Source organism: Dasypus novemcinctus, chromosome 20, assembly GCF_030445035.2.
Source record: "Dasypus novemcinctus isolate mDasNov1 chromosome 20, mDasNov1.1.hap2, whole genome shotgun sequence".
Classification (NCBI taxonomy): Eukaryota; Metazoa; Chordata; class Mammalia; order Cingulata; family Dasypodidae; genus Dasypus; species Dasypus novemcinctus.
In genome coordinates this window covers 51759722-51786915 of record NC_080692.1, presented here as the reverse complement: position 1 = coordinate 51786915, position 27194 = coordinate 51759722, and the positions used below count along the sequence as shown (strand labels likewise).

The following is a 27194-nucleotide window of genomic DNA, read 5'->3' as shown; positions in this document are numbered from 1 at the left end:
TTTTGTTGCTCAATAATATTCTGTTGTATGGACCTATCACATTTATTCTATCCATTCATCAGTTGATGGACGTTTAGGTTGTTTCCACCGTTTGGCTGATGAATAACGATAGGGACATTTGGGTACACATTTCGTGTGGGTGCATTTTCAGTGCTTTTGGAGTGGAATCACTGGATCTTGTGATAATTCTTGTTCAGTCATTTGAGGACTTGCCAGTGTTTCCCAAAGTGGCTGTACCATTTTACATTGCACCAGTGTGTGTGAGGGATCCACTGTAACCATCCCAGGGGCATAAAGTGGTTTCCTGTGATTTTATCTCCATTTCTCTGATTGGCAGTGATGTTGACCATCTTTTCATGTACTTTTTGGCCATTTGTATGTCTTTTTTGGAGAAATGTCTATTCAGATCCTTTGTTCATTAAAACATTAAAAAAATTTTAAAAAAATTTACATACTTAGGCAAAAAAGTTACTTTTACTTATAACCTAGAATTCTTGGGAATATACTTGCAAATTAATACTGCTTTTGACTTTTAAAAGTCTCATGACCGAACTGCATATATGTTCAACGTATATAATTATGTATAATAGATAAATAGATGAGAACAATAAAAGAAAGTTTTCACTATAAGACCAATGTAAAAAGTTAAAACATAAGTGTATAAACAGATTAATAAACATATAAACACCCTCGCAAGGCTCTTCTGCAGCCTCTCCCGTGTGGCAGCGTCTCATCGCCATGGCGGCCCCTTTCCTGCTGAGTCCCTACAAGAGCAGGCCCCACGTGTCTGGTGTCTCCCTCAGGTCCAGACTCGGTGTGATGGCAGGTGGGCTTGGCGTGGGCGTCCCCGCGAGTTCCAGAGGAGCAGGTGGAGGGCCGCCAGCCACGGGGGTCCTTCGGGCCACTGGCCTCAGCCTCCAGGTGGAAGTCAGGCTCGCAGGCCTGAGGGGTGCGGACGTCCCGTGCGGCTGGAAGACCCGGGCCCACCCTGGAGGGGCGGTCGGGCGGGCCAGGCAGCCCGGGGCTCGGCAGGCCTGGGCCCTTCGTGCATCTTTAATGGGGCTTTTCATCTCTTTGTTACTGAGTTGGAGGAGTTCTTTATGTATTCCAGATTCAAGATCCTTATCAGACATCTGATTTGGAAATATGTTCTCCCATTCTGTGAGTTGTCTTCTTAATTTCTTGATAGTGTTGTCTGAAGCACAAAGGTTTTAAAAATAATTTTATTGAAGTCTAATTTATCTGTATTTTCTTTTGTTGCTTGTCCTTTTGGCATCATATCGAAGAATCCATTGCCAAATCCAAGATCATGTAGATTTACAACTATGTTCCTTCTAACAGTATGGTTTTATCTCATTTTTAGAACCTTGATCCATTTGAGTTACATATAGTGTCAGGAAGGGGTGCAGTTTCATCTTTTAAATGTTGCTATCCAGTTTTCCCGGACCCATTTGTTGAAAAGATTGTTCTTTCCCATTTGAGTTTTCATAACCTTGTCAAGACTCAATTGACCATAAATGTGATGTTTTATTTCTGAACTCTTAGTTGTATTCTCTCTTTTTTTAAAAAATTATTTCCCCTCCCTCCCTCCATGGCCTGCTCTCTCTATCCGTTCACTGTGTGTTCTTCTATGTCTGCTTGTCTTCTCATTGGGCAGCTCCATGAACTGATTCTGGGACCTTCTGGAGTGGGAGGGGATCATTCTCGTGTGCCACCTCAGCTCCCTGATCCTCTGTGTCTCTTATTTTCTCTCCTCTCTGTCTCTTTTTGTTGCATCATCTTGCTGTGCCTGCTCTCCCTGTGGGCCCTGCATGGGGCAGCGCTCCTGTGGGGGCAGCACTCGCGAAGGCCAGCACTCTGTGTGGGCCGGCTTGCTGAGCAGGCCAGCTTGCCTTAACTAGGAGGCCCTGTGCATCGAACCCTGGACCTCCTGTATGGTAGACAGGAGCCCAATTGATTGATTCACATCTGCTTCCTAGTTCTGTTTTCTTGAGCTCTACAACTGTCCTTATATCACTATCAATATCACAGTCTTTATGGTAAAAACTTTGTAATAAGTTTTGAAATTAGAAAGTGTGAGTCTTCCAACTTTGTTCTTATTCAAGATTGTTTTGGCTATTCTTGAATTTCCATATGCATTTGAGGGTCAGCCTGTCAAAGAACTTGGCAAATTCTTTCTTCAAAGACAGCTAGAATTGGGGTAGGCATTGTGATGAATCTGCATTAATTTTGGAAGTATCGCCATCTTAACAATATGAGTCTTCTAGTTTCTGAACATGGAATGTCTTTCCATTTATTTATATGGAAATAGGGATATCAAGAGATGGGAACAGTGAATTTACTCAAACTGGCCATCTAGTAATGTTAGCAGGTGATCATAAAAAATATTCCATGGTCTAATAAGTCTGAAAAGCTGGATAAAATAAAATTCAACAGATTTCTTCACTGCATAACTTCCTTTATCTAGAAATGTGTCAAAGACAAGTGTAAATATTCTTTTTTTCCCCAGTTAATTTAACCATGGACTCTTTTGTTCTCCAAACCCAAGGAATACCTGTTAATTGTCATGAAGGTGTTATTGGATAATACTGATAAAGAGGCGTGCTCTGAGATCGAGGAGGGAGTAGAAGCTTAAGTTTACTGGCTCCATCTTCTCAGTAAAATAGTAGGAATTTAAGAATGTGAAAAGTTGAAATTTCAGATCGGAGGAGTTTGGTAGGTAATAAAGAAGAGTTGAATGAAGTAATTACTTTAATGCTTCATTGGTCAATTTGAAGTGAGTGAGAATTTACAGTATAACAGAGTGAGTTTCAACTCTTATAAGTAGGTTGGAAAGCTGATAATTAGGAATTTGTACTTCAGAAAGTTAGGAGCACTTAGAGAGTCTCAGATGTTAACAACGTTACCATTTCAGTGGATCCAAGGACAGTTGAAGGGAGGTAAGTGGGCTGCCTTTCTTGTTCTCGAACCTCCGGTCAGGAATACTTGTCAGGGAGCAGAACCAGCTCAGTGCTGACGCCTGCTTCCCGTGGACGGGGTCCTGGGCTCGTCCCTGGGTACCGCCTTGACAACAACAACAAGAACAAGAAACTTGTCACGCTCCAGGATTAATCAGACCTCCTGAGAGGTTTTGCTTATGTGGGTTGTGAACCCTGATATTGCAGTATTAGAAATTAAAAATGAGATCTTTAAAAATAGCCATTAATTTGTTGAAACATAATGATAAGTCCATTATATGTTGGCTGTTTTCCAAAATATTTTTAACAGTTATTGAGATGATTGCCATGCTTTTATGCTTTTGCAAATCTCTTGAATGGTTGACTGACAGCAAGATTCTAGTGTCTGCTCCTGCCTTCTGTCTGTGGTGACAGCACAGTCATGCAGCCTCTGGAGCACTCCATGCTCCAGAGCCCGAGAGTGAACAAGACCGCGCATCCTGCAGAGCAGGTCTCGCACAACCCCGGTCTCCGTGCAGTGCTTCAGAGAGCGGGAAGGACGAGGGATGGGAGCAGAGCTGTCAGAGAGCTGGCTGTTTCCGCGTGCTCACTTCATCAGTCTGAAGTAATAGTGTGCTCTTGTTCTTACTCAAAGGCTTGCCCAAAGAAGCCACACAGTGAAGATATATTATTTCTAATGCATTTTCTATGGATGTTCAGGAAGGTCAAGAGATGTAAATGGAGTTATTTCAGTCTGGAAGGAATTTACAGTTCATCCATTGTAACTAGCACTTTTTGTAGAAGAATAAATTGACTAAATGGGTTAATTCTTTCTCGCTGTAATTCGATGGACAAGCTGTGATACACAGAAAACCAGGTTGTGGGTCTATGTTCATTCAGTTCCTGTAGAGCAGCTGCTGCAGGGTGTGAGCTGTTGCTTATTCAGTTCACTGCAGTTCAACTCTGGCCTCACTAGTTTTAAGACCTCGAGATTTCGTTTTCTTAATTATTTTGCATACAGTGATAGAAGGTTCGCTGCTTGATTAAAAAGAAAACATATTGAAAGCATCTCGGAAGGAGCTTTTCAAGTTTCATGTTTTCTTGTGGGTTCATGGATCCACAGCCAATACATTGACCATGTAATAATTTTTAATAGCCTCTATCCTACATGTGTTTTGCTATAAAATCAGAACATAGAATTCTCTGTAAAGGAAAACAATGTAGAATTAATCAAATCTATCTTCTCTTCCTTGTAAAGTCCTAGTCTTTGATTTTAATATGTCATCCTACGTAGGACTAGTATTTTGCTTCTGCTAATGAATCTATAGTTTGGCCTACTAAAGAATAATTTTAAATTTAACTTTTTAATTTCTACATGAAACTTTGAGTTTAAAAGTTTACTGTTAAAATGAACTGACTTAAGACCTCAGAATTTTATTTTATACAAAGCATTTCAGTCCATCGTTTTCAATTGATAGTAACTGTCAGGAATATATTTCCAATGAAATTGGTTTATCAGTATTATACTTCGGAATTGGAGTCTCCTGATTTTATTTAAATGGCTGTGTCCACCATTTTTTTCTTCAGTATTTTACCTTTTCCACTAATAATAACAATAATTTTCTTAGAATAATTCTGATCACGTCATGCATAGTCTCAGTTCCATTTCTTTATTTCCAATTTGATTTAATCAATGAAAAATCCCACCCCCATCATTTTACTTTAAATGTGGAAGTGGCTGAGTCTACATTTGGATTTCCATCACCATTTGAGTGTGAAGCTACTGAAGCAGAAGTTTTATGGTCGTGAAGAATGCCGCGTGTGTTGAAGACACTGTTCACTCGCGCTCAGCTGCCTGAAAGGCTGCTGGCTGCTTGGTGCGTGCTGGTGCGTGGACGTGCTCCCCTCTGTTTTCCCTGCAGTGCATTCCCCTCTTCGTCCACCTCGTATTGGAGAGGCTCACCCGCGGGGTCAAGACCAGCGAGCTCCGGACCATGTGCCTGCAGGTGGCCATCGCCGCCCTGTACTACAGCCCCGCCCTGCTGCTGCACACCCTGGAGCGCATCCAGCTGCCCCACCACCCCGGGCCCATCACCGTCCAGTTCATCAACCAGTGGATGAACGACACCGATTGCTTCCTTGGGTAGGTGTCTTGTCTCTGGAAAGTTAGCTTTTCATATGGGCAAATGGCACAGCAGAAAGATACTTTTAATATTATAAGCACTACAGTTTGTGTAATGCTAACATAATATTTAAATTTTAGAGAACTAAGAATATGTTTGCACAGTATAATCTAGTAGAAAGAACACAGGCTGTGAAAATTAGATATAGCCCCTGTCCACTTTTTTTTGACATTCCAGGGCTGGGGATTTAACCTGGGGCCTTGTAGGTAGGAAGCCAGCACTCAACCACTGAGCCAGATGGGCTCCCCTGAGTTGGTCTTTTCGTTTGTTTGCTTGTTGTTTGTTATTTTTTGTTTTTAGGAGGCACTGGAAACTGAACCCAGGACCTCCCATGTGGGAAGCAGGTGCTCAACCACTTGAGCCACCTCTGCTCCCCTCTTGTTTTTGACTGACATACAGCCTTAGATTGTTAGGCAACAAAAATTAGTTGTCCTTCCGGCTTCCATGACTCTTAAGTATTTATGGGTGAAGATGTTCCCAGTGGAGGCGGGTTTCTGAGGAAGGCCTATGATGTCTAACTGCAGATCTCCCCAGAGCCTGTTCTCAAGTGTGGGGTCAGCAGGGTTGGTGGCTGTAGCCAGGTGCTGGCCAGGTGGGGGATTGGGTGTCTTGTGAACTTTCTTAGGTTTCAGACAGGAGAACGAGGTTCCCAGCAGGGTTCGCCCAGGTCCTGTCACCAACACAGATGGGGACCGTGTGATGCGGATTTGCCACGTTGTTGATTTTAAAACGCCGGAAATGACTAGTTTCCTTTGCAAGCTTCTGGGGTCTCATTTCCCTGGGGGAGACTCACCTTCTTTGCCTTTGCTGCTACAATATTGTAATATTGCTGTTAACTATAGTCTACATGTTATGTTAGTTATATTTTGTCCATGTATCCCTATATTTAATACCTTGTCATAAAGGAACAATCTTGGATTTGTGCTCTTAACCAATCATTAACCACCATCGAAATCACTGTTATTCAGTCCCTGGATTATCCTCTAGCTTTCTTTCAATTGACATAAACCTCCCTAGACGACCCCTTTCAGCCACAATTCATTTATAAACTGGCAGTGTTGGCTGTACTCACTATCACATGTCACTGTCAGTGCTGACCCTTCCCCAGGGTGGCAGTCCCCATCCTTCCCGCCTCGGCGCCCTTCTCCTTCCCTTCTCCTTCCTCCCCCTCCCTCCCCCCTCCTTCCCCCTTCTCCTTCCCCCCTCCTTCCCCCCCTCCTTCCCCCCTCCTTCCCCCCTTCCCCTCTTCCCCCTCCTTCCCCCCTCCTTCCTCCCCCTCCTTCCCCCCCTCCTTCCCCCTTCTCCTTCCCCCCCTCCTTCCCCCCCTCCTTCCCCCCTTCCCCCTCCTTCCCCCCTTCCCCCTCCTTCCCCCTCTCCTTTCCCCCCTTCCCCCCTCCTTCCCCCCTTCCCCCTCCTTCCCCCCTTCCCCCCTCCTTCCTCCCCCTCCTTCCCCCCTCCTTCCCCCCTTCCCCCCTCCTTCCCCCTTCTCCTTCCCCCTCCTTCCCCCCTTCCCCCTCCTTCCCCCCTTCCCCCCTCCTTCCTCCCCCTCCTTCCCCCCTCCTTCCCCCCTTCCCCCCTCCTTCCCCCTTCTCCTTCCCCCTCCTTCCCCCTTCCCCTTCTCCTTTCCCCCCTCCTTCCCCCCTCCTTCCCCCCCTTCCCCCATCCTTCCCTTCTCCTTTCCTTCTCCTTTCCTTCTCCTTTCCCCCCCTCCTTCCCCCTTCTCCTTCCCCCTTCTCCTTCCCCCCCTCCTTCCCCCCTCCCTCCCCCTTCTCCTCCCCCCCTCCTTCCCCCTTCTCCTTCCCTTCTCCTTCCCCTCTCCTTCCCTCCTCCTCCCCCTTCTCCTTCCCTTCTCCTTCCCCCATCTCCTTCCCTCCTCCTTCCCCCCTTCCCCCCTCCTTCCTCCCCCTCCTTCCCCCCTCCTTCCCCCCTTCCCCCCTCCTTCCCCCCTTCCCCCCTCCTTCCCCCTTCTCCTTCCCCCTCCTTCCCCCCTCCCCCTTCTCCTTTCCCCCCTCCTTCCCCCCTCCTTCCCCCTCTCCTTTCCCCCCTTCCCCCCTCCTTCCCCCTTCTCCTTCCCCCTCCTTCCCCCCTTCCCCTTCTCCTTTCCCCCCTCCTTCCCCCCTCCTTCCCCCCCTTCCCCCCTCCTTCCCTTCTCCTTTCCTTCTCCTTTCCTTCTCCTTTCCCCCCCTCCTTCCCCCTTCTCCTTCCCCCTTCTCCTTCCCCCCCTCCTTCCCCCCTCCCTCCCCCTTCTCCTCCCCCCCTCCTTCCCCCTTCTCCTTCCCTTCTCCTTCCCCTCTCCTTCCCTCCTCCTCCCCCTTCTCCTTCCCTTCTCCTTCCCCCATCTCCTTCCCTTCTCTTTCCCTTCTCCTTCCCGCCTCAGCTGTACCTTCTCAGCCCTGCCTTGCCTCTTCTCTGACACTATCCTTCTGCCTTCTCATGAAGGGTCCACAGAATAGTCTAGGACTGTGTTATCACCTCAGAATCCTGCGTGTAAGGTGCCATACCCCACGTAGGGGAGCCCCATGTGCAAGGAGTGCACCCCATAAGGAGAGCTGCCCAGCGCGAAAGAAAGTGCAGCCTGCCCAGGAATGGCGCCGCACACACGGAGAGCTGACACAGCAAGATGATGCAACAAAAAGAGACACAGATTCCCATGCCGCTGACAACAGCAGAAGCGGACAAAGAAGACGCAGCAAATAGACACAGAGAACAGACAATGGGGGGGGAGGGGGAGAGAAATAAATAAATATTAAAAAAAAATAATAAATTGATAATACAGCAAGGCTCACCATGTTAATTGCAGAGTTCACGTCTTTTTAAAAAAATATTTGTTGTGATAACATATATGCAAGTCAAGATTACCCACTTTTGTGTGTAAAGTAAATGATAACTAATCACATTCACAATGTTGTACTACCTCTACCACCCCCCATTACAAATTTTTTAATCACCCTAAACAGAAACTCTGTACTCATTAAGCAGTAACTCTCGAGGCCTCCCCCCATTGTGTGCTCTGTAATCTTCTGTCTGTGAATTTACATTTTCTAGGCATTTCATGTGTGAGATTATACACACATGAGATTATACATCTGTCTTTTTACGTGTGGCTTATTTAACTCGACATGATGTCTTTAAGGCCACGTTGCTGCGTGTATCAGAACTTCATTCCTTTTTTCAACTGAGTAAAATTCCATCGTGTGTAGGATGTTTTGCTTACCTGTACGTCTCTTAATGGGCACCTGTGAGTGATGCTGTGACACTGGTGTCCAGGTACCTGCAGGTCCTGCTCTCAGTTCTTTGGGGCATATGCTTAGAGGCAGGGTTGTGGGGTCACGTGGTAGCTCTACATTTATTTCTTTGAGGAACCACCAAACTGTGTTCTACAGCAGTGGCACTGTCTTATATTCCACCAGCAATGCATGAGGTTTCAGTTTCTCCACATCTTTGCCAATACTTATTTTCCATATATATATATATTTTTTTAAGTGTCTTTTTTTAATCCCCTCCCCCTCCCCTGCCCTACTGTTTTTGCTGTCTATGTCCATTTACTGTGTGATCTTCTGTATCTAGTTCTCTTTTTTGTCTTCTCATCTTTCTCCTCTCGGATTCCCCAGCAATCCTGGGGACCTCTGATTTGGAGAGTGTTTTCCTGTCAATTGTGTCACCTCAGTTCCTGGTCTCTGCTGTGCTTCACCTTGACTCCCCCCTTTGTCTCTCCTCTGCTGCATCATCATCTTGCTTTGTGACTCACTTGCGTGGGCACTGGCTTACTGTGCGGGCACTCGGCTCTCCACGTGGGCACTCGGCTCACCGTGCGGCAGCAGCAGGCACGCTTTCTCTTCTTCTCTTTCACCAGGAGGCCCAGGGATCAACCCGGCTCCTCCCATATGGTAGGCAGAGGCCCTATCGCTTGAGCCACATCTGTTTCCCTCCATGTATTTTTAAAAAGCAATTCTAGTGGCTATAAAGTGATTTGCTTTTTCCTAATTGCTGATGATGCCGAGCACATTTTTATAAGATTATTGATCATTTGTACATCTCTGGAGAAATGTCTGTTCAAATCTATCGCCCATTTTTTATTGGTAATTTGTCTTTTTGTTGTGTTGTAGGAGTTGTTTATATATTCTAGGTATTAAACCCTTATCAGATAAATGGTTTCCAAATATTTCCTCCCACTCTGTTGGTTGTCTTTTCATTCTTGTTAATATCTTTAGATTCATGAAAGTTTTTAGTTTTGAAGAAGTCCAATGTATATATTTTTTCTTTGATCATGCTATGGTGTCATCCCGTATATCTTTGATGATAATTGGTTTATAAAATGACTTATATAGGATTTCATATACTATAAAATGGGGGAATACCTCTATAAAATGCCAGTGAGTGAACTTTCTTAGAGTATACTTTGGATGCTTCTTTTTGTAGTTTTTTCCAGAATTTGTCCTTTATTGCATTTCTCATGTCTGCAGTTACTTTTCTTCGTAATCTGCAGGCATCATGATCGGAAGATGTGTATAATTGGACTGAGTATCCTTTTGGAATTGCAGAATCGGCCTCCTGCAGTCGACGCCGTGGTGGGACAGATTGTTCCCTCAATTCTTTTCCTCTTCCTTGGCCTAAAGCAGGTCTGTGCTACCAAACAACTGACAGACCGAGGAGATCGCGCAAAAGCAGAGAAAGCTGATACAGAAGAAAATGGTAAAGTCTTCTCACTGTGGGAATGCTGGGACTGGATTTTTCTTTGAATTTTAGTCTACTTGGAGTCATTAAACAGATTGTTATTTGGCCTACTGCACGTTTAATATTATGTGCTTGGTTGACTTGTTATGTAATGCGGTTTAAATCTAGATTTATGCCCCTCTTGACAAACTCTCAATGATTTTTTTTATTGAGCTAATGGATGTCCTTATAGATTGGAAAATACATTGGTAACAGAAACAAATGGCCTTGCCAACAAGCTAGCGACCTAGTATTTCATTTTCTTGTTTGTGTTAACCACACAGAGAAGGCAGTAGTCGCCAGTTAAATGAACCATTTGATTAAGAGCAGAAGTGTCAGAACAGCAGATTAGTAGAGCATCTGTTTTTAACAGTTCTTAGGTGACTGACTCATGAGCAAACAGTATTAATTTAGAAAAAGTACTTAAATGAAGGAGGTGTGCTTAAATCAAGGGTCAGAATAAGGTTGTTTGAGTCAAGAATATTAGACCTTGGGAAGCAGATTTGGCCCAATTGATAGGGCGTCTGCCTACCACACGGGAGGTCCAGGGTTCAAACCCAGGGCCTCTTGACCTATGTGGTGAGCTGGCCCACGTGCAGTGCTGATGTGCACAAGGAATGCTGTGCCATGCAGGGGTGTCCCCCGTGTAGGGGAGCCCCATGCGCAAGGATTGCACCCCCCAAGGAAAGCCACCCAGTGCAAAAAAAAGTGCAGCCTGCCCAGGAGAGGGGCTGCACACACGGAGAGCTGACGCAGCAAGATGACACAACAAAAAGATACACAGATTCCCAGTGCTGTTGACAAGAATACAAGCAGACACAGAAGAACACACAGCGAATGGACATAGAGCAGACAACTGGGGGGCAGGAGGGGGGAGAAATAAATAAAAAATCTTAAAAAAAGGAAAAAAAAGGGATATTAGACCTTTATCTTACTTGATGATGAGATTGCAAAACTACTTGGTAGGGCCCAGGATGTATGATCCAAAATCCAAGTAGAATTTTCCCTCTTTTTCCCTCTTCTGGTTAAAAATAGACTCTTCTTTAACTGGGAAAAATCAGATCTGTTTCTGGAAAACACGCCATGTTTGCTATTAACTTATCTCTGATAATTTTGCCTTAACTGGCATTATTTCAGATTGTTGATATACAAGGAATTGGATACTACTTTTCTCTACCCTAACACAAAGACAACTACTCATTTGTATGTTTTTCCAAATTTTGAATAGGTCTGTTGCAATAATGCTTCTTTGATGGTGATATGTACATGCCAACAATTATAAGTCTTAGAATTCTTTTGTCAACATGTTATTATGTTCTCTTTATCTGATTTCTTGCTTTGCTCATTATGTGTTGGCTTATAACTGATACGGCTTGAAGGGAAATTTTCTAGTAATAAACTTTTGTCTTATTTTCCTATGCAAGTGTGGAATGCTAAACTAGCAGAGGTATTTCTTGCCGTTTTGTAATTCTGTCTTTGCCATATATATTTTTTTCCAAACTGTGGTTTCTTATCTTATTCCTAAAACTACCTTATGCTTATAGTCCAGGTGCTTTTTTATGGTGGGGAATAGTTTCAGATTAACATTGCCTGGTTTGGGTTTACTCTACGCTGTCCTCTTAGGCTGATTTTATTCTGCATTTATTGCCTCCTGGTTAATTACAATACTGGTCTAAGTGCTAGGGACAGACTGGCACTGAAAATAGGAATGGATCCACGGTGATATGTAATTCGGCTTGTACTCTTTCAACCCACATGTAGCTAACTTCTTTATTTTTGTTCGTTACATTTTTGTATTTTTACTATATATTCCAGTAGCAGAAATGACCTCATTTGGGTACTTCTGAGCTATTCAGCTTCAACTTAGTTAATTGTTAAAAGACCTGCATTCTCAAGAGTAGGTCATTGTTAATTAAAATAAGTGCACTGACTACACAATCATGTAATGTTTTTTTTTAAACAAAAGTAAGTTATTTTGAGAATCTGCAGTTAAATGGCATTCTTATTGTTATGAATTGAGGCAGCCAAAGAAAAGCAGGAGTAAGGTCCAGCAGGACCACAGGTTTAATGATAGTTGGAGGTTGTTTTCAGCAAAGAGGGTAAAGTCATTCATTATTTAGCAAACTACAGTAAAGATATTTAATTTTTATAATTTTAAGTAAATTATGTAGTAGGCTTTTCCATGTAATTTTCAGAATATTGTTTTATAATTTTTGTTTTATTCATAGAATTTTGTCCTGTGTTTTGATTCCTTTTAAATAACGGTTTCACAGAGGAGATTTCAAGTGATGAAGAGGAGACGAATGTAGCTGCCAAAGTGATGCAGTCAAATAATGGAAGAGGCGAAGATGAGGAGGAAGATGATGATGAGTGGGATGAAGAAGTACTGGAAGAAACTGCCCTTGAGGGCTTCAGCACTGCTCTCGACCTGGACAATAATGTGGACGAATACCAGTTCTTCACGCAAGCTCTGCTAAGTATGTCTTTACTACGTGAATCCTCAGATATATTTTCTAAGCTATTAGTTTTCTCCTATTAGAAGTTGTCTTGGGATCTGCCAAAATTGGTCAAGACTGGTTTTTAAATTTTCATTTACTTTTATTATGGAAATCCTTACACTTGCATCAGATGGGGGAGGAGAGCACAGTGGACCCGTCCACCCATCCCCGTCCCAGCAGTCTTCACCATTGTAGCGGGGGGGGCGGGGTGAGTTGGCAGGGGGTTCTCACAGAAACCGTTCCAGCAAGATTATCTGCATGCATTGTCCATCATTAGGTATAAACGGGCAGGTGTTTTTGGAAAAGTATGTAATGTCTCAGGCCTGTGTTACTTACAAATTGTGGCTGTAAGCATGTTAGTATGTTAGTTCCCATGGGAACAAACAGGAAATCAAGCTGCTGAAAGAGAGTGACTTTTTGCTTTACTTCATAAGCAATTTAACAAATGTGTGCAGCAAAAGATACTATAAATACAGTTAAAGGACTAAAAAATTGGAAGATAATATTTGCCACATACATATCACAGGATTAAGATCCATGTGCATGATCCTATAAATGAGTAAGACAAGTAATCTAATATAAAAATGGAAGATGTAAATGGCAAGTTTACAGAACAAAAACAATGAAAAGATTTAGAAATTTATTAATAATCAAAGAAATTATAATGAAAAAATCCCATTAATACATTGTTTTATGGTTACATAGGCTGTGACCTACGATTGTACCATGATTTTAACTTATTTCCGTGTTAGACATATTTCCATTTTTTTGCTACCAGCAATATTCAAGTGAGCATCCTTGTGTATAAAATAGCTATTAGCAAGGCAGTCGTATGATATATTGTCATTATTTAGTGTTAGAAATACCAGTAATGAAGATAAAACGACCTCCGTGTTTTTATTGACATTTAGTATACTATTATATTATGATACAAAACAAAGTATTTTGAAAAGCTTAAGCAAAACAGGCAAGTGAAATGGTAACCAGGTCACCAAGGCTTAATCCAACCAGTGGGTGCCATAGTGACAATAACTGTACCTCTTCCTGTAAAAGACTCATTTTAAAAGGGAAGAGAGCAAAAATTTGTGTAATGGGGGATTTTTTTCTCTCATTAGCCATGTGTCGGTTTTTCCTGTTATATTTAGAAGGAGCTTTCCCATTTCAAGATTTTTTGAGGTTTCTTGTATATTTTCTTGCATTTTTGTAGTTGTTTTTTTCCCCCAGAAAATGAAATCTTTATATAGAATTAATTTTGGGAAATGATAAGTGGTTGAGCATTAACTTTATTATTTTTTCAAATGGATAGCCCCAGCACCATTTTAAATAATCTAGTCTTCCTGTATATATATTTTTTAATCATAGACTTTTGGAATTTTGTTGCTATAGATTTGGACTATGCAAGTAACTCTCTAATAAATGAAAAAAAATGGATATAATGAGGGAAAAATAGTATCTGAGTGCCATAGTATATTAGACACTTTCAGCCACATTATTTCCTATTATTTTTAAAACAATGCTATAAAATAAGAGCTGGAAACCATATAGGGGTACCTGTATAGGGATACCCATATTTTACAGATAAGGAAACTCTAGGTAGTAGAAGTTAAGGAATTTTCCTAGCTGCCATGTGGTAGAGTGAGGAGCTGATCCTCAGGTGCTCTGTCTTTCTTTTTTTTCATACTCCCCTTCATTTATGCAATAATTTTCAACAAATACTCTTTGAGCACCTACTCTGGAGGATCTAAGAATATACCAAGCAGTATTTGAGAACTGAGGAAAGGTAAATCCGAGAACTATGGCAAGGGAAATGGACTCATAGGAAGCTTCAACTCCATAATGTCTTATTTACACAGTGTAAGGGAGTGACGTGGGGAAATGGGACTGAACTTTGAGATTTGTTGGGGCATGGTAGTGGTTGCATGGTTGTGTGTTTTATCAGTCTTTCGGTGTTAACGTATGTTAAAAAACTGAGTGCAGTGTTATAAGTGCCGATGAGTCATAACACACGTGCTGTACGAATTACTGGGAAGAGGAGAAAAACAGGGCTTAATCTGGCTTTTGAAGGATGGGCAGGAATTAGAGGAGAGAGCGCAGGATTGATTTCTACACTGTCGAGAAGATCGTAGTGCACGTGTGGGGGTCAAGGAGGGTGTGCTCACAGCAGTTGTTTCCAGACGTGGCTGCACATCAGAATCAGGTCCTAGGCAGATCCCGGGCATGTATTAAAATACAAAATTGTGTTTTATGTATTAAAATAAAAACGCTCCTCAGGTGCTACTCAGGCAGCCTCTTTGGTCTGCACATGGGGACCCCTGCTTAAAATCTCTGGAGGAATGAGGTGGGGCCAGAGGGCAGCCGCCTGGGGTCTGGGTGAGGGGCTCTGTCCTGCCGTGGCGGGCGTGCTGCCGAGGGCTTCCCTGTGCGGGGTGCCTTGGGCTTGTGGGTGTTCACTTCAGGAGACTTGTTGGGTAACGACATGTATCCTTTTTGCCATTTTAACCATTTTTAAGTATACAATTCAGTGGCATTAATTGTATTTGTAATATTGTGCTACCATCACTACCATCCATTACCAAAACTTTTCATCACCCCAAACAGAAGTTCTGTATCCATTAAGCTATATCCCGATTGCCCTCGCCCACTGTTTTTCACAGTAGCTGCACCATTTTACATTCCCACCAGCAACGCTTGAGGTTTCAATTTCTCCACATCCTTGCCAACACTTATTTTCCTTTTTAAAAAACTTTTATGGTAGCCATCCTAGTTTGTGTGAATTGATTTTTCGTTATAGTTTTGACTTGTATTTCCTTAATGGCTAATGAAGTTGAGGACGTTTTCATATGTTCATTGGCTGTTTATGTATTTTCTTAAGATAAATGTCTACTCCAGTCCTTTATCCACTTTTAAATTGGGTTGTTTGTCCTTTTGTTCTTGGGTTGTGGATTTCTTTTATAGATTCTGAGTATATATATTTTTTAGATTTTTAAATTTTAAATTTATTTCCCCCACTCCTCTTTGTTTTGCACTTGCTGTCTTCTCTCTCTGTTGCTCTGTGTCTGCTCGTCTTTTTGTTCCAGAAGGCACTGGGAACTGAATCCTGGGACCTCCAATGTGGGAGGGAGGTGCCCAATTGCTTGAGCCACCTCTGCTCCCTCCTTGTTGTGTACTCTCATTGTGTTTCTTTGTTGTGTCTCCTCGTTGTGGGTGTGGCTGAAGCAGTTGGGCACCTCCCTCCCACATGGAAGGTCCCTGATTCAGTTCCTGGTGCCTCCTAAAGAAGACGAGCAAGACAGTAAACTGATGCGAGATTCTGGATATTAAACTCTTTTTTTTTTAAAAAAAGATTTATTTATTTATTTATTTCCCCCCCCCTCCCCTGGTTGTCTGTTCTTGGTGTCTGTTTGCTGCGTCTTGTTTCTTTGTCCGCTTCTGTTGTCGTCAGCGGCACGGGAAGTGTGGGCAGCGTCATTCCTGGGCAGGCTGCTCTTTCTTTTCACGCTGGGCGGCTTTCCTCACGGGCGCACTCCTTGCGCGTGGGGCTCCCCCACGCAGGGGACACCTTTGCGTGGCACGGCATTCCTTGCGCGCATCAGCACTGCGCATGGCCAGCTCCACATGGGTCAAGGAGGCCCGGGGTTTGAACCGCGGACCTCCCATGTGGTAGACGGACGCCCTAACCGGGCCAAAGTCCGTTTCCCTGGATATTAAACTCTTATTGGAGATACGATTTGCAAAAATTTTCTCCATTTCGTAGATTATCTTTTCATTCTTTATTGTCCTTTGCCTGAAAGTTTAAAATTTTAGTGATGTCCAATTTATTAATCTTTTGTTGATTGTTCATTTGGTGTCATTTAAGAACTATCGCCAAATTCAAGGTCATGAAGATTTGTTTCTATGTTTTCTTTTAAGAATTTTATAGTTTTAGCTTTTAAATTAAGCTTTTTGATTCATTTTGAGTTGATTTTTGTATATAGTGTGAGGTAAGATTCCAACTTCATTCATTTGCATGTGGATACTCATCTGTGCTTGTATCATTTGTTGAAGAGTAAATTCGGTTTTAGTTGTGCTGAGTTTGAGGTGAACTATCCAAATGCCTAAAGGTACAGATTTGAGTCCTTGGTGTTGGATTGATGCTGAAGTTGCAAAAGTGTGAGAATTCTAGAGGAAAATGTAAACAAGGGAGTATATGTGCTACCCCAAATCCTCGTTAGGGACCATCCATACATAATCAGGAAACCGTGGAGGCAGAAGTCGGAGAACTAGGCAAACCAGAGATTTGCAATATCCTAGACTTCCTTCACAGGCCCCGTGGCTGGTTACTAAGTGGGTATTCAGATATGATCCTTTGAATGAGTTTTATCACCTTGTGTTTGTTACAGCACTGTCTACCCTGTCTCTTACTGCCTGAGAGAATTTCATTTGTAATTTGATCACGTCCCTAGTTCTCTAAAGTAATCGACACTGAGATTTCTGAATTTTCCTTCTTCCCCCTCCCGCACCCCAAACATGACAGCCGTGCAGCACCGGGATGCCGCCTGGTACCAGCTGCTGCTGGCCCCGCTCAGCGAAGAGCAGAGGCGCGCGCTGCAGGAGGTTTACACGCTGGCGGAGCACCGGAGGACGCTGGCAGGTCAGGCTGGGCGCGCGGGCCCCAGGGCCCAGCCCGTCTTGGTTTATGGACCAGGTGGCTCCTACGTGCGAGTTTAAAAACTGCCGCAGACCAACTCGCAGGAGAATGAGGAGCTCTCCTCGTATGGGCGTCTTGTAATCCCTCGTGATCGCTTAGCTCTGCCAGGACCTACACTGCCCTGTGCCTGTCGCGGCGTTACTCGTGCCTCATCCTTGGGATGCTAAATGGGCAGAGAAGGCTAGGGCGAGTCTTGGTGAGGGGTGGCCGGGCCGCCGGCTCAGCGCAGGCGGTGCCTGCAAGGAGGTGCTCTCCCTTTCTGATGGGTGGGCTTTACGTGTTAGTGATTCCTGCTGGTTTTCAGTTTTTGAACCAGAGAGATTCTTTCATGCAGAGTTCTATGATCACTCCCAGGAAGTCATTGGAAAACTTATAATTATAAAAATACACAGCTCACGGAATAAGCCTCTGGAGGCCGAAGCCAGGCCCTTCTGTGTCACCTGAGATGGCTGGTGCCAGTCTTTGAGCTGGCCCACCTGGCAGAGGGGCCCAGCAGGATGGCGGAGGGGGCAGGCCAGCTCGCCAGCTTTAGAAAACTGTCCCCCTGATGGTGCCCACACCTGCTGGCTGAATGGGCTGTTGGAGGCCTCTCTCAGCTTGGCAGGGCAGTCCCGTCCCCTCCTCTAAGTAGAAAGAACCCTGCTCCGTGAGGTCATCACTCACTTTGTCACCTTAAGTAGTATTATGCTTTTTTTGCTTTCTTTTGGAAAATGCTAGAGGCAAAGAAGAAGATTGAACAACAGGGAGGATTCACATTTGAAAACAAAGGAGTGCTCTCTGCGTTTAACTTTGGGAGTGTGCCCAGCAGCAACTGAAGGAAGAGGCGTCCACCAGCCCTGTCTTCGCTCGCAGCCTTCGGTTCCCAGCCTCACGGAACCTGCAGGGGCCCAGGGAGAAGTGGCTCCTGGCGGGGCCCTCCTGCTGTGCCGGCCACGCTGCGGGCAGCACGTGGGTGCTTCGCCCCCTCTGGCCGCACCCACCCTGGAGCAGAGATCCTAACCCAGGATCGTGGGACAGGCGGGACCAGCCCTGTGCCCCAAAGGGTGACCCCAGGGTGGTGGCCGAGGACGCGTGGAGCTGCACGCCTCAGGTTTCTGCCATGCAGAATCGGTGGGTTTACGCGGATACCAGTGCCTTCTGTTATACATGAATTACTGAAAACGTTTTTTGGAGTGCATTGCAATTTTTTTTAAAGCATAGACGTATTTCTAGATATAATGTAAACTTTGGTAATATGTTGACCTACTCTGCATTTTACTATGTGAACTTACTGCTAGGCCATCAGCTGCACGTCACTCTGGTTTCAGAACCACCACCGCTCCCTGCGTGGGGCTTCTTCGGGGGTTGTGAAATGCGCGCTGGCTCTGGGTTTTCAGGACACATTTTGTGGATTTCCTAAGAAGCGTCTTATTCCTCCTTCAGGCGGAGTTTTCCACCCTGGAGGGGGCGGCGTGGCTTTCAGGGTCGGCATGGCTAGTTTTACCCACGGCCTGCACGTTCAGGGCTCAGTGGGTCGGGGCCGCAGGTGGCAGGGGCTCCTCGAGTCTCTGTCGTTGTCAGTCTGAGCATACTCTGAATCATATGGTTTTAATTATGCAATTAATTGATAATGTTACCTAAAGCACATTGAACTTCTAGGAGAAAGGTGCTATGTAAGCATGCTGGGTTTTTTTGGTTGGGGACTTGCATTTTCAATAACTTACCATTCCAGCCATGTTGGACCAGGGTCTCGAACATTTTGTAACAATATTTTTTATCTAAGGAAAAGACCCAAATAAATCTAACTTCTTGCTTCTCACTCACTTGGATTTTCTCCTGCCAGTTTGTTCTAGTCTTTCTTACAGCTCAGCGTGACTTCCTAGACTTCCCAAGGTTGGAGATGTGGCCCAGTTACCCTTTTAGAGCGTAACGAGAGTCCACAGATGATGCTACAGGTGCAGGTTACAGCTGCTTTACCGATTGAGTCAAGCCCAGAATATGGATCATAGTGTTTTCATTCAGCAAAGTGAAAAATTATGTATTTTTTTTGAATTTTAACACTTCTAGATGTGATAGTTTTTCCATATTTGTGAAAGGTTCGCAGCTTGTGTTTCATCGGTGAGTGGAAGAATTTTCTCCAGGTGTTCTGCTATTACCATCCCTGTTGATACTAACTTAAAAAAATTAGGTTATTTAAATAATTTTTACAGAAGTAGCCTGAAAAGTCTTGAGTTTCACAGTTAAACGAGCCCCTGCATTCCTCTGTCCCTCCCTTCCCAAGGTATTGGAAGTGACACGTGCCAGCTGGCAGTTGGAAGAGAATGGTGGCATTTGTGGGAATTTTAAAGTCTTAAGCTTTGAAACCCTTCTTCTCCCCCCATGTCCCACGTGGTTTAACTTAACATAAATACTGTGTTTTCATGGAGGACTGTAACAGGTGTGTGATTTTAGAGCTTCCATTGTTTGCTGTATTGTCTTCTGCAGTATGAGAGGGAAGGAAGTGTTAATGTCCATCGCCCTCTCTCGTTTTTGAAGCCAGGGTAGGTGTGTGGTTTTGTTACCAGCAGTGCTCAACTGAATGCGATCTGGTTACCTTGGAAATGCAGGAACTTACGAATGTACTGTAAAATAAAATGCAGACTGATTCCCAGAATGCTGAGCTCTTGTGTGTGAAATGTTTCCTGAAATGTGGAGGTGCTTTGGAAGGCTAGCCCAGGCCCGCAGGTGTGCACCTGGTCTCGGGCGGCTGGAGCAGTGTGGCCTTCGCTGAGAGGGAGCGGCAGGGTCTCTCTGCAGGAGTGGCTCAGGTGCTGCGGGCAGGGATCCAGAGCCCAGGGACAGGTCTGCGGATGACAGCGGCCCACATTGCGGAAAGCAAGGTAAAGGACAAGGTGGCCGGTGGCTCCCTTCAAATTCGGCATGGTCGGAGCGGAGGGACTGGTAAATGCTGCCTTTTGAGGCTCGAATAATTACCTCGCACCTCGCGTCCAATTTACCTTAAAAATACACTTAGCTAGTAAATTGTTAATGAAAATTCCTACAATAAAAACAGTCGTTTCAAATGGTCATTCAGTGGGTACATTTTACTAGTAAAAGAGTGAATTATGGTTTAATTTTCAGTGCAGCAAGAGCAGCTGAAAACTGAAATAAATCCATGGAGGAAATCAAAGGGAACTGGGCCATGTGCTCAAGGGCCCCCGGTGTTTGCACGCGTGTGTTTTGTTTAGAAAATCAGTCCAGATGAGCTGTAAGTGAAGATTCTCCCAACCTCGCCTCACTCTCCACTGAGGTCAGCATCCACCTTCTAGCCTTTGGGTTGGAAACTTCTGAGCTGGGCCGTGAGTAAGGCCGCAAATCCAGGAAGGGGGGACTCCTTCAGATGGGGAGGGGGTGGAGGCAGGGACCAGGGCTGAGCTGGAGCTGCGCAGGGGCCCCGGCTGCAGGCAGTGCTGGGGGGGTGCTGTGGGCCCAGAGGAGGCGGTGGGCAGGCAGCAGGGGAGCTGGAGCCATGGCCTCGAGGTGTCCGCACGGCTCCATCCCTTCTGCTCCCCTGGTTCCAAACCCCTTGCCGAGGTGTCTGCGTCACTTGGTCCCTTCTGTCCCCTGGTTCCAAACCGCGTGCCGTGAAGAGTGCCCAGCTCTGCTCAGGGCAGGGCGGCCTCCTTCTCAGACCCCTCTTCCTTCAGTGTTCTTGACGTGTGATGAGCCCCCGTCTCCTCCTCAGGGGTCGTTCTCCTCTCTCTGATTTTCAAGAGCCCGTTCGTTGGTCCACCGGGGAGCCGTTGTTTGCTCCTAGGCCCTCTCCCACTCGCTGGCCTCTTCTCTGGCATTGAGAGGCGTGTGAAGCCCTCAAGCTCCACAGGTTCAAGTGCAAGCCACGAGGTCCCCCTGCGCCCCAGCCTTGCCCTCATCCAGCCACCCAGTTCCTGCCAGATGTTGGGTGTCATCCTGCCAAGTCCCTCCCTTCACGCCCAAAGGCCAAGTCTGGCTCACTCGCTCTTCAAAATAGACTTTGTTTTAAGTCCTTCTCGTTTCCGCGGCCATTGCCGTAGTGTAAGCTGCTGCCCTCTGTGTGCTGGGCCCCTGACCCTGCAGGTGTGAGCTCTCTCACCTGCTCTTGTGCATCTTACACCTGCCGCCTCACTGCTCCCTTATGCTCTTCATACCAAGGCAAAACAATCTTTCAAAATACAAATCTTGGTTGTAGCACAGACCTGATTAAAATCTCAGTGGCTTTTGGGATGAAATCATTTATATGGCTCATAGGCCTCTGTCACTTTGCTCACTTTGTGTTACTTTCTTCGTAACCCCAGCTGCCCCTTACACTTTCTCCAACTCACTGGTTTCCTCTCACTCCAGGAGGTTCACTGATGCTGTTTTCTCTTCTTCCCCTCTGCCCTTTACCTGGTGAATTCCTCTTCGCCTCACTCGGAACATAACTGTTAGGTGTCCCAGGAAGTCCTCATGACGGGCAGCTCTGAAGCACACAGCACACGTCGCGTAAATAATTGTGCGGTCGTTCAACATCAGCTGCTTGAGAGCAAACCCTGTGTGCTGTTGGCTCTGAGGCCTGAGCGCCCACAGGGTACATTGCCCATGGTGCAAGCATAAACGCTGGTAGCCTCCCCGTGTCAAAAAATCCCACAGGAGCATGTTTTGGTATCAGCTAGATTGGAAAAGGCTGTGGGGCTTAAAATAGCCCAATCAAAATTGAATTTACTTGGCTTGTTGCAGCCAGATTTGCCTAAAGAAGGCTAATAATTTGCTTTCCCCTTCAGGCTAGTATATTTAAATATTTGCTCTTTTTTTGGTGGCATTGGAAAAAATACAATTTTCTATTAATAAAAATAGTATACCTCTATTTTCAGAAAAGGAATTTACTGTATGAATTTATGACATGAAGTTTTCCAAACCAGATTCATTCCCAGTAACCAAAGCTACCACTTTCAATTTCATAATTTTTAAAAAAGATTTATTTCTCCCCGCCCCACCCCCCTCCGCCATTGTTTTGTGCTTGCTGTGTCTGTTCCACGTGCGCTTATCTTCTTTTCAGGAGGCGCCGGGAACCAAACCCGACTTCTGCGTGGGAGGAAGCCACCCGATGGCTTGAGCCACCTCTGCTTCCTCAATTCTATAATTTTTAACCCTCTGCACCTGCTGACATCAAACCCTCAGGTGGCTGCTCTTGGGATCGGTGGCATTTTCTCATAAAACAATGTTCTGCTTGGTTAAGAACCAGCAAGAATTGTGTATTTCTTCATGAGGGGTTGTCTAGGTTGGTGGGAACTTGGCCAGCTTTCATTCCACTGGTTGGAAGGACTTGCATTGGACACCTCCACTGCTGTATTTCCAGGGCATTCTAGGGGTGTCTTCACAGTCGTCCTCCAGGCCGCTGCCTCCTGTCCAGTCCCTCGGTGGGCAGTGGTTGGGAAGTGCAGCCCAGGATCCTCTGAAGAAGCATGTTGGGTCAGCAGGCCGCCGCCTCGCCCAGCGAGCCCACCCCTGGTGGGCTTCCAGGGTCCTCTCTCGCCCCAGTGTGGTGTGGCCGTTTCAGCCAGCGGCGCTGGCCCCACGGGTGCTGCCTCTTGCTGCCCTCGGAGGACCCCGCACCCTGCGCTGGCCTCAGCTCTGCCCTTGTGGCAGTGTGGAAGGCGGAACAGTCCCCACCCCAGAGAGGTCCATGCCCTGCTCCTCGGAGCCTGAGAAGGTGGAGAGTCACCTGGCAGGGGGGCGGGGCCAAGGCTGCAGGTGAGTCGGGTCTGCTGGCTAGCCGGCTTTCAACTGGGGAGCGTGCCTGGATCCTTCAGGTGGGTCCAGGGCGATCACAAGGGTCTATAAAAGAGGAGGCAGGAAGGAGGTCAGAGTGATGAGACAGGAGCGGAGCTAGCCTGCCGCTGTGAGGTCTGAAGGCAGAAGGGCCGTGAGCCTGCGAGGGTGGCAGCCCCGGAAGGCGGGCAAGGCAAGCAAGCAGATTCTTCCCTTGAACCTCCAGAAAGGAACGCCAGCTTCGGACTTGGAACCGCTGGACCGTAAGGTAATCAACTTGCATCGTTTACATCACCAAGTTAGTGTAATTTGTTACAGCAGCAGCAGGAAACTGATGCTCAACCCCAGTAGGGGAGGGGCAGGACAAGCCCAGCCCTGAAGAGTGAAGTGTTAATGCTGTAATAGACCAGGCGTTGTGGTTTGTAAACCAAGATTGCTTCATGATATAAAGTGATCGCGGGCTGCTTATTATCTAATAGTAATAAAAATCACTGGGCCTGCTAGAGTTTTCATTTAATAGCTGGGAAAAAACTTCCTTTAGTGGTTAAAATTTAAAGGCACAGTGGAAGATAAAGTTATATTTTGATTACATCCCATGGGTTATGATTGTTTAATGTACCTGTTACAATGTATTTTGGTATCTGATTTAATGTAAAATATTACATTATACTTTAAATATTCATTCAGCGTCTATCTCCTGGTTCTTGCCATTTTCTGAGCCTGGTTTGCACATCTTCCTTTCAGTTTTGAGAGAAGCTAAAGTCTTCCAGTCCATTTCTTTTCTACATAAATTAGCCAGAGCTGGTTGCTGCAGCCACATCAGCAAGCCAGCACTTAGCATGAGGGCTGTGTTTTCCAGAGGGATTTCCGTTCCTTGTTTAGGGCAGCCAGCCTCCAGGGTGGCCCAGCGGCCCCCACCATCCCTTGTGCCGTCCCCTCTCACATTGTACCAGAGCTGGACTCTGGTCAGTAGAAAGGGCACAAGTCAAAGTATGTCACGTTCACGAGTAGGTCGTAACACTCCACGGCTTGGTCAGGGTTGATCTGTCTCCCTTTGGCCCGCTCGCTCGCGCTCTCCTCCCCATCGCTCTCTGACACTGCTTCCCTGCTGGAGCCTATGTCACGAGCAGCCCCCTGGAGGGGTCCACCCAGGAAATAACTGAGGCCTCCTGCCCGCGGCCGTGCGGGAGCTTAGGAGTGGACCTTCAACCACCGTCCAGGCTTCAGACGTCAGCCCTGGCCGACACTTGACTGCAACGCCACGAGGTACCCAACTAAGCCACTTCTGACACCCGACCTTCAGAAACGGTGAGAGGTGAATTTGTTGCTTTACCCTGCTGAGTTTGGGAATAATTGGTTAAGCTGCAGTAAGAGAGGAGTCATAAACCCAGTTAGAAAGGAAGCAAGGCAAGAAGAGTAGAGCACTTTTTCTTTTATAGTTCTGAAGAGGAATTTTTAAAGTACTCTAGAGTTTAAAGGAGAGAAGGATGGTCGTTTTATCTTCATTAAGGCCGACAGTAGTCCTGACAATTTCAGAAGGAGATTTGGAATTAATTGGGCACCTTTTAGAAAACATTGTATTGTATTCTGTTTCAGTTAGTTTTGCTGCATAACAAAGTGCTCCCAAATTCACTTCTGTGGATTGGCCTGTGATCCTCAGGTTGGCGTTGCCTGAGCTCAGCAGGGGTGGCGAGGCCTCTTTCTCCACGTGGCTGTGATACTCACAGAGGCGGACCCGACTTTCCACGTTCTCAGGGTGTGCATATGGGTGCTGCGCAGAGTAGCCTCGGAAGTCGCCCTCACCTCTGCTGCCTCTTGGACAGAACGGGTCCGGCACGGATTTGGGGCCAGGGAGATGTACGCCATCTCCACCTTGGTGCAGCTTGTCTTGATCCAGAGACCTAAGGCCTGAGAGAGAAGCTCACCGTCCTCCCACCCCATCCAGCCGCAGGGGTGACGCGGGAGCGGCGCAATCATGAGGTGCACTCCGTCGAGGAAGGAGTGGTGGGAGGCATGTGGAGACCCAGTGACGCCTGTGTTTTCCTGAGATGGCGAGGATTGCAAACTTTCAGACTAAGCCGGAGCTGAAGACAGATGTGACAAGCTGGAGCAAAGATTCAGGTGTCTATCTGGTAGGCATTTCACCTGAGTCAGGATGATCATTTGTTTTCTTTTGTTTTTAGTCAGCTGTATTTTTTAATATGTAGAACTTTCTCCAGATGAGAAGGCGTGATCTAGTTTGTAGGTTATGTTTATATGGCCATAAAGCCCCATTTGCAACCACAGCTGAATTAATTTTTCATATATTCAGGCACTATCGCGGGTTAATATTTTTTTATCTCACTCGTAGTGGATGGGTCAGTGCTTCTAACTCATACAATTGAGACGGTTCTTCAGTCGATGAGCTCATTGTGCAGGACGAACTTACCAAACTGCGAAGCTGACAGCCGGACCCGTTCAGGAGTCTCCACAAGCCAGGGCCTGCCTCTCTGCTCCTGTGTTCAACTTTCAACATTGCATGTTTATATACTTAGAAATCTCATTTGCAGAGATATTTGGGCTTAAAATTGACTGCGGGGTTGCTATCTAATATAATAACACAGGCTTTTAGCTCCCCAGGTCTTCTGTTGAGTTCAGTTGGTGATGGTTATTTGCTGACGCTGTTAATTTTATTCTGCCACGCAGAGAACCAGTAAATTAGAGTAATGGATTATGCTGTCAAGTAGCTTTGGTGTAACCTCCCTGAGATTTTGTAATGGAATGAAATTGGCATGGTCCATTCGTACTGTGCTGAGCGGTAAACTGTAAGAATTGAACAGGCACGTTTTAAAAATGCGTTTCTTTATAGTGGATCTCTTTTCCTACTGCCCACCTTTATATGATTGTAAATGTGGTCCTCGGTACTTTTTTAGCTTTCTAAAGCAAAGTTAAGTATGGGCCTTAAAAATGTGTGTAGATAGAGACTTCAAAAAATTTAATGGCGCGAATGTACCTTTGCATAACTCCCCACTTTTGAAAGCCATAGATATATGTACAGGAGTCACCAACAATAGAGGAAACTTTATTTCCTAAGGAAGAATGTTCAAAAGTCAGCAAATACGGCAATGAGCTGGACCGTGGCCAGCCTGGGCTCTGCCTGTGCAGTGAGGGCAAGCAGGGAGAAGCCTGGAGACTCTTAGCAATAATGGGAGCTCCCAGGATTACGCCATGGAATCTTAACTCTTGCAACTTACGCAACTTCTTGCCTTTAAAAAGTGTGTTTATGAGCTAGCATGCTTTTGATGTCATTAACACCATTTTGGTAAGCCTTTAGTGTTCATCAACCTCCCCTACTTTCTCCTCCAGTTTCTAGTTTTTGTTTTAGTTTCCTTGGCTGCCTAAGCAGGAGCCGTGTGTTGGGTTGGCTTAAGCGATGGCATCCGAGGCTGGAAGTCCACGCGACGGCAACATCAAGGGGATGCCTTCTTCCCGAAGGCCGGCCTCTGGGCTGGCTGCTGGCGACTCTTGTCCCCGCTGCTCCTTCACAAAGCACTGTGCGCGACGGCCTCTCCTGCGTCCGCCTCTTTTGTGTCCCATTGACCTTCGGCTTCCTGCTTCCTGTGGCTCTCTCTGCCTGAATTTCATCGTACTCTTAAGGGGCTTCAGTTATAGGATTAGAGTCCATTCTGACTGAGCTGGGCCGCATCCTAACTGAAGAGTCCTTTTCAAAAGGCCCTACTGTGGAGCTGGCCCATGCACAGTGCTGATGCGCGCAAGGAGTGCCCTGCCACGCAGGGGTGTCTCCGTGTAGGGGAGCCCCACGCGCAAGGAGTGCACCCCATGGGGAGAGCTGCCCAGCGCGAAAGTGCAGCCTGCCCAGGAATGGTGCCGCACACACGGAGAGCTGACACAGCAAGATGACCCAACAAAAAGAGACACAGATTCCTGTGCCACTGACAACAACAGAAGCGGACAAAGAAGATGATGCAGCAAATAGACACAGAGAGCAGAGAACTGGGGCGTTGGGGGGGGGAGGCAGGAAGGGGGGAGAGAAATAAATATATCTTTTTTAAAAAAAAGTTCCTACTGAAGATGGGGTCACACCCACAGGAGTGGGTTAAATTTGAGAACACGTTATTTTGAGGGTACATAGCTCCAAAGCCCCACATACCTCTTCGTGTCACTCTATTCCTATTTGAACATTTAGTTTGCTTTATAGACATGCTGCCTGTGTGTGCCAAGCTTATTAAATGCCTACCAGAGGTTTAGAGATGGAGTGACTCTTAATCTGGTTTACTCTATTTTGACCATAAAAGGTTCTTAATCTGGTTCACTCTGAACGTTTCACCATGAAAGGAGAAGATGGAGAGAGAAGAATAGATGTGGAACCAGAAAGGATCCTGGTGTAAGCCAGCCTGGCTTGGTTTTTTATCTCCAGGGTAGGGATTCCTGA

At 45.8% G+C, this 27194-nt stretch overlaps 1 protein-coding gene across 6 annotated transcripts in view; it reads left to right on the top strand.

Moving 5' to 3' along the window:
• The window catches only part of IPO8 (importin 8), a 95300-nt gene extending 75651 nt beyond the window's left edge, over positions 1 to 19649 (top strand). For 5 of the 6 annotated variants that reach the window (XM_071210246.1, XM_058282997.2, XM_058282998.2 and 2 more), the window contains 5 exons: positions 4859 to 5079; positions 9606 to 9811; positions 12106 to 12309; positions 16844 to 16960; positions 17735 to 19649. In XM_071210246.1, the coding sequence (XP_071066347.1) occupies positions 4859 to 5079; positions 9606 to 9811; positions 12106 to 12309; positions 16844 to 16960; positions 17735 to 17832 (846 nt within the window). In that variant the 3' untranslated portion in view covers positions 17833 to 19649. Of the gene's footprint in view, positions 1 to 4858; positions 5080 to 9605; positions 9812 to 12105; positions 12310 to 16843; positions 16961 to 17734 lie in introns of those variants that run through there. The other variant, XR_011646690.1, reaches the window with a different exon arrangement.
• Positions 19650 to 27194: the final 7545 nt, after the last annotated feature.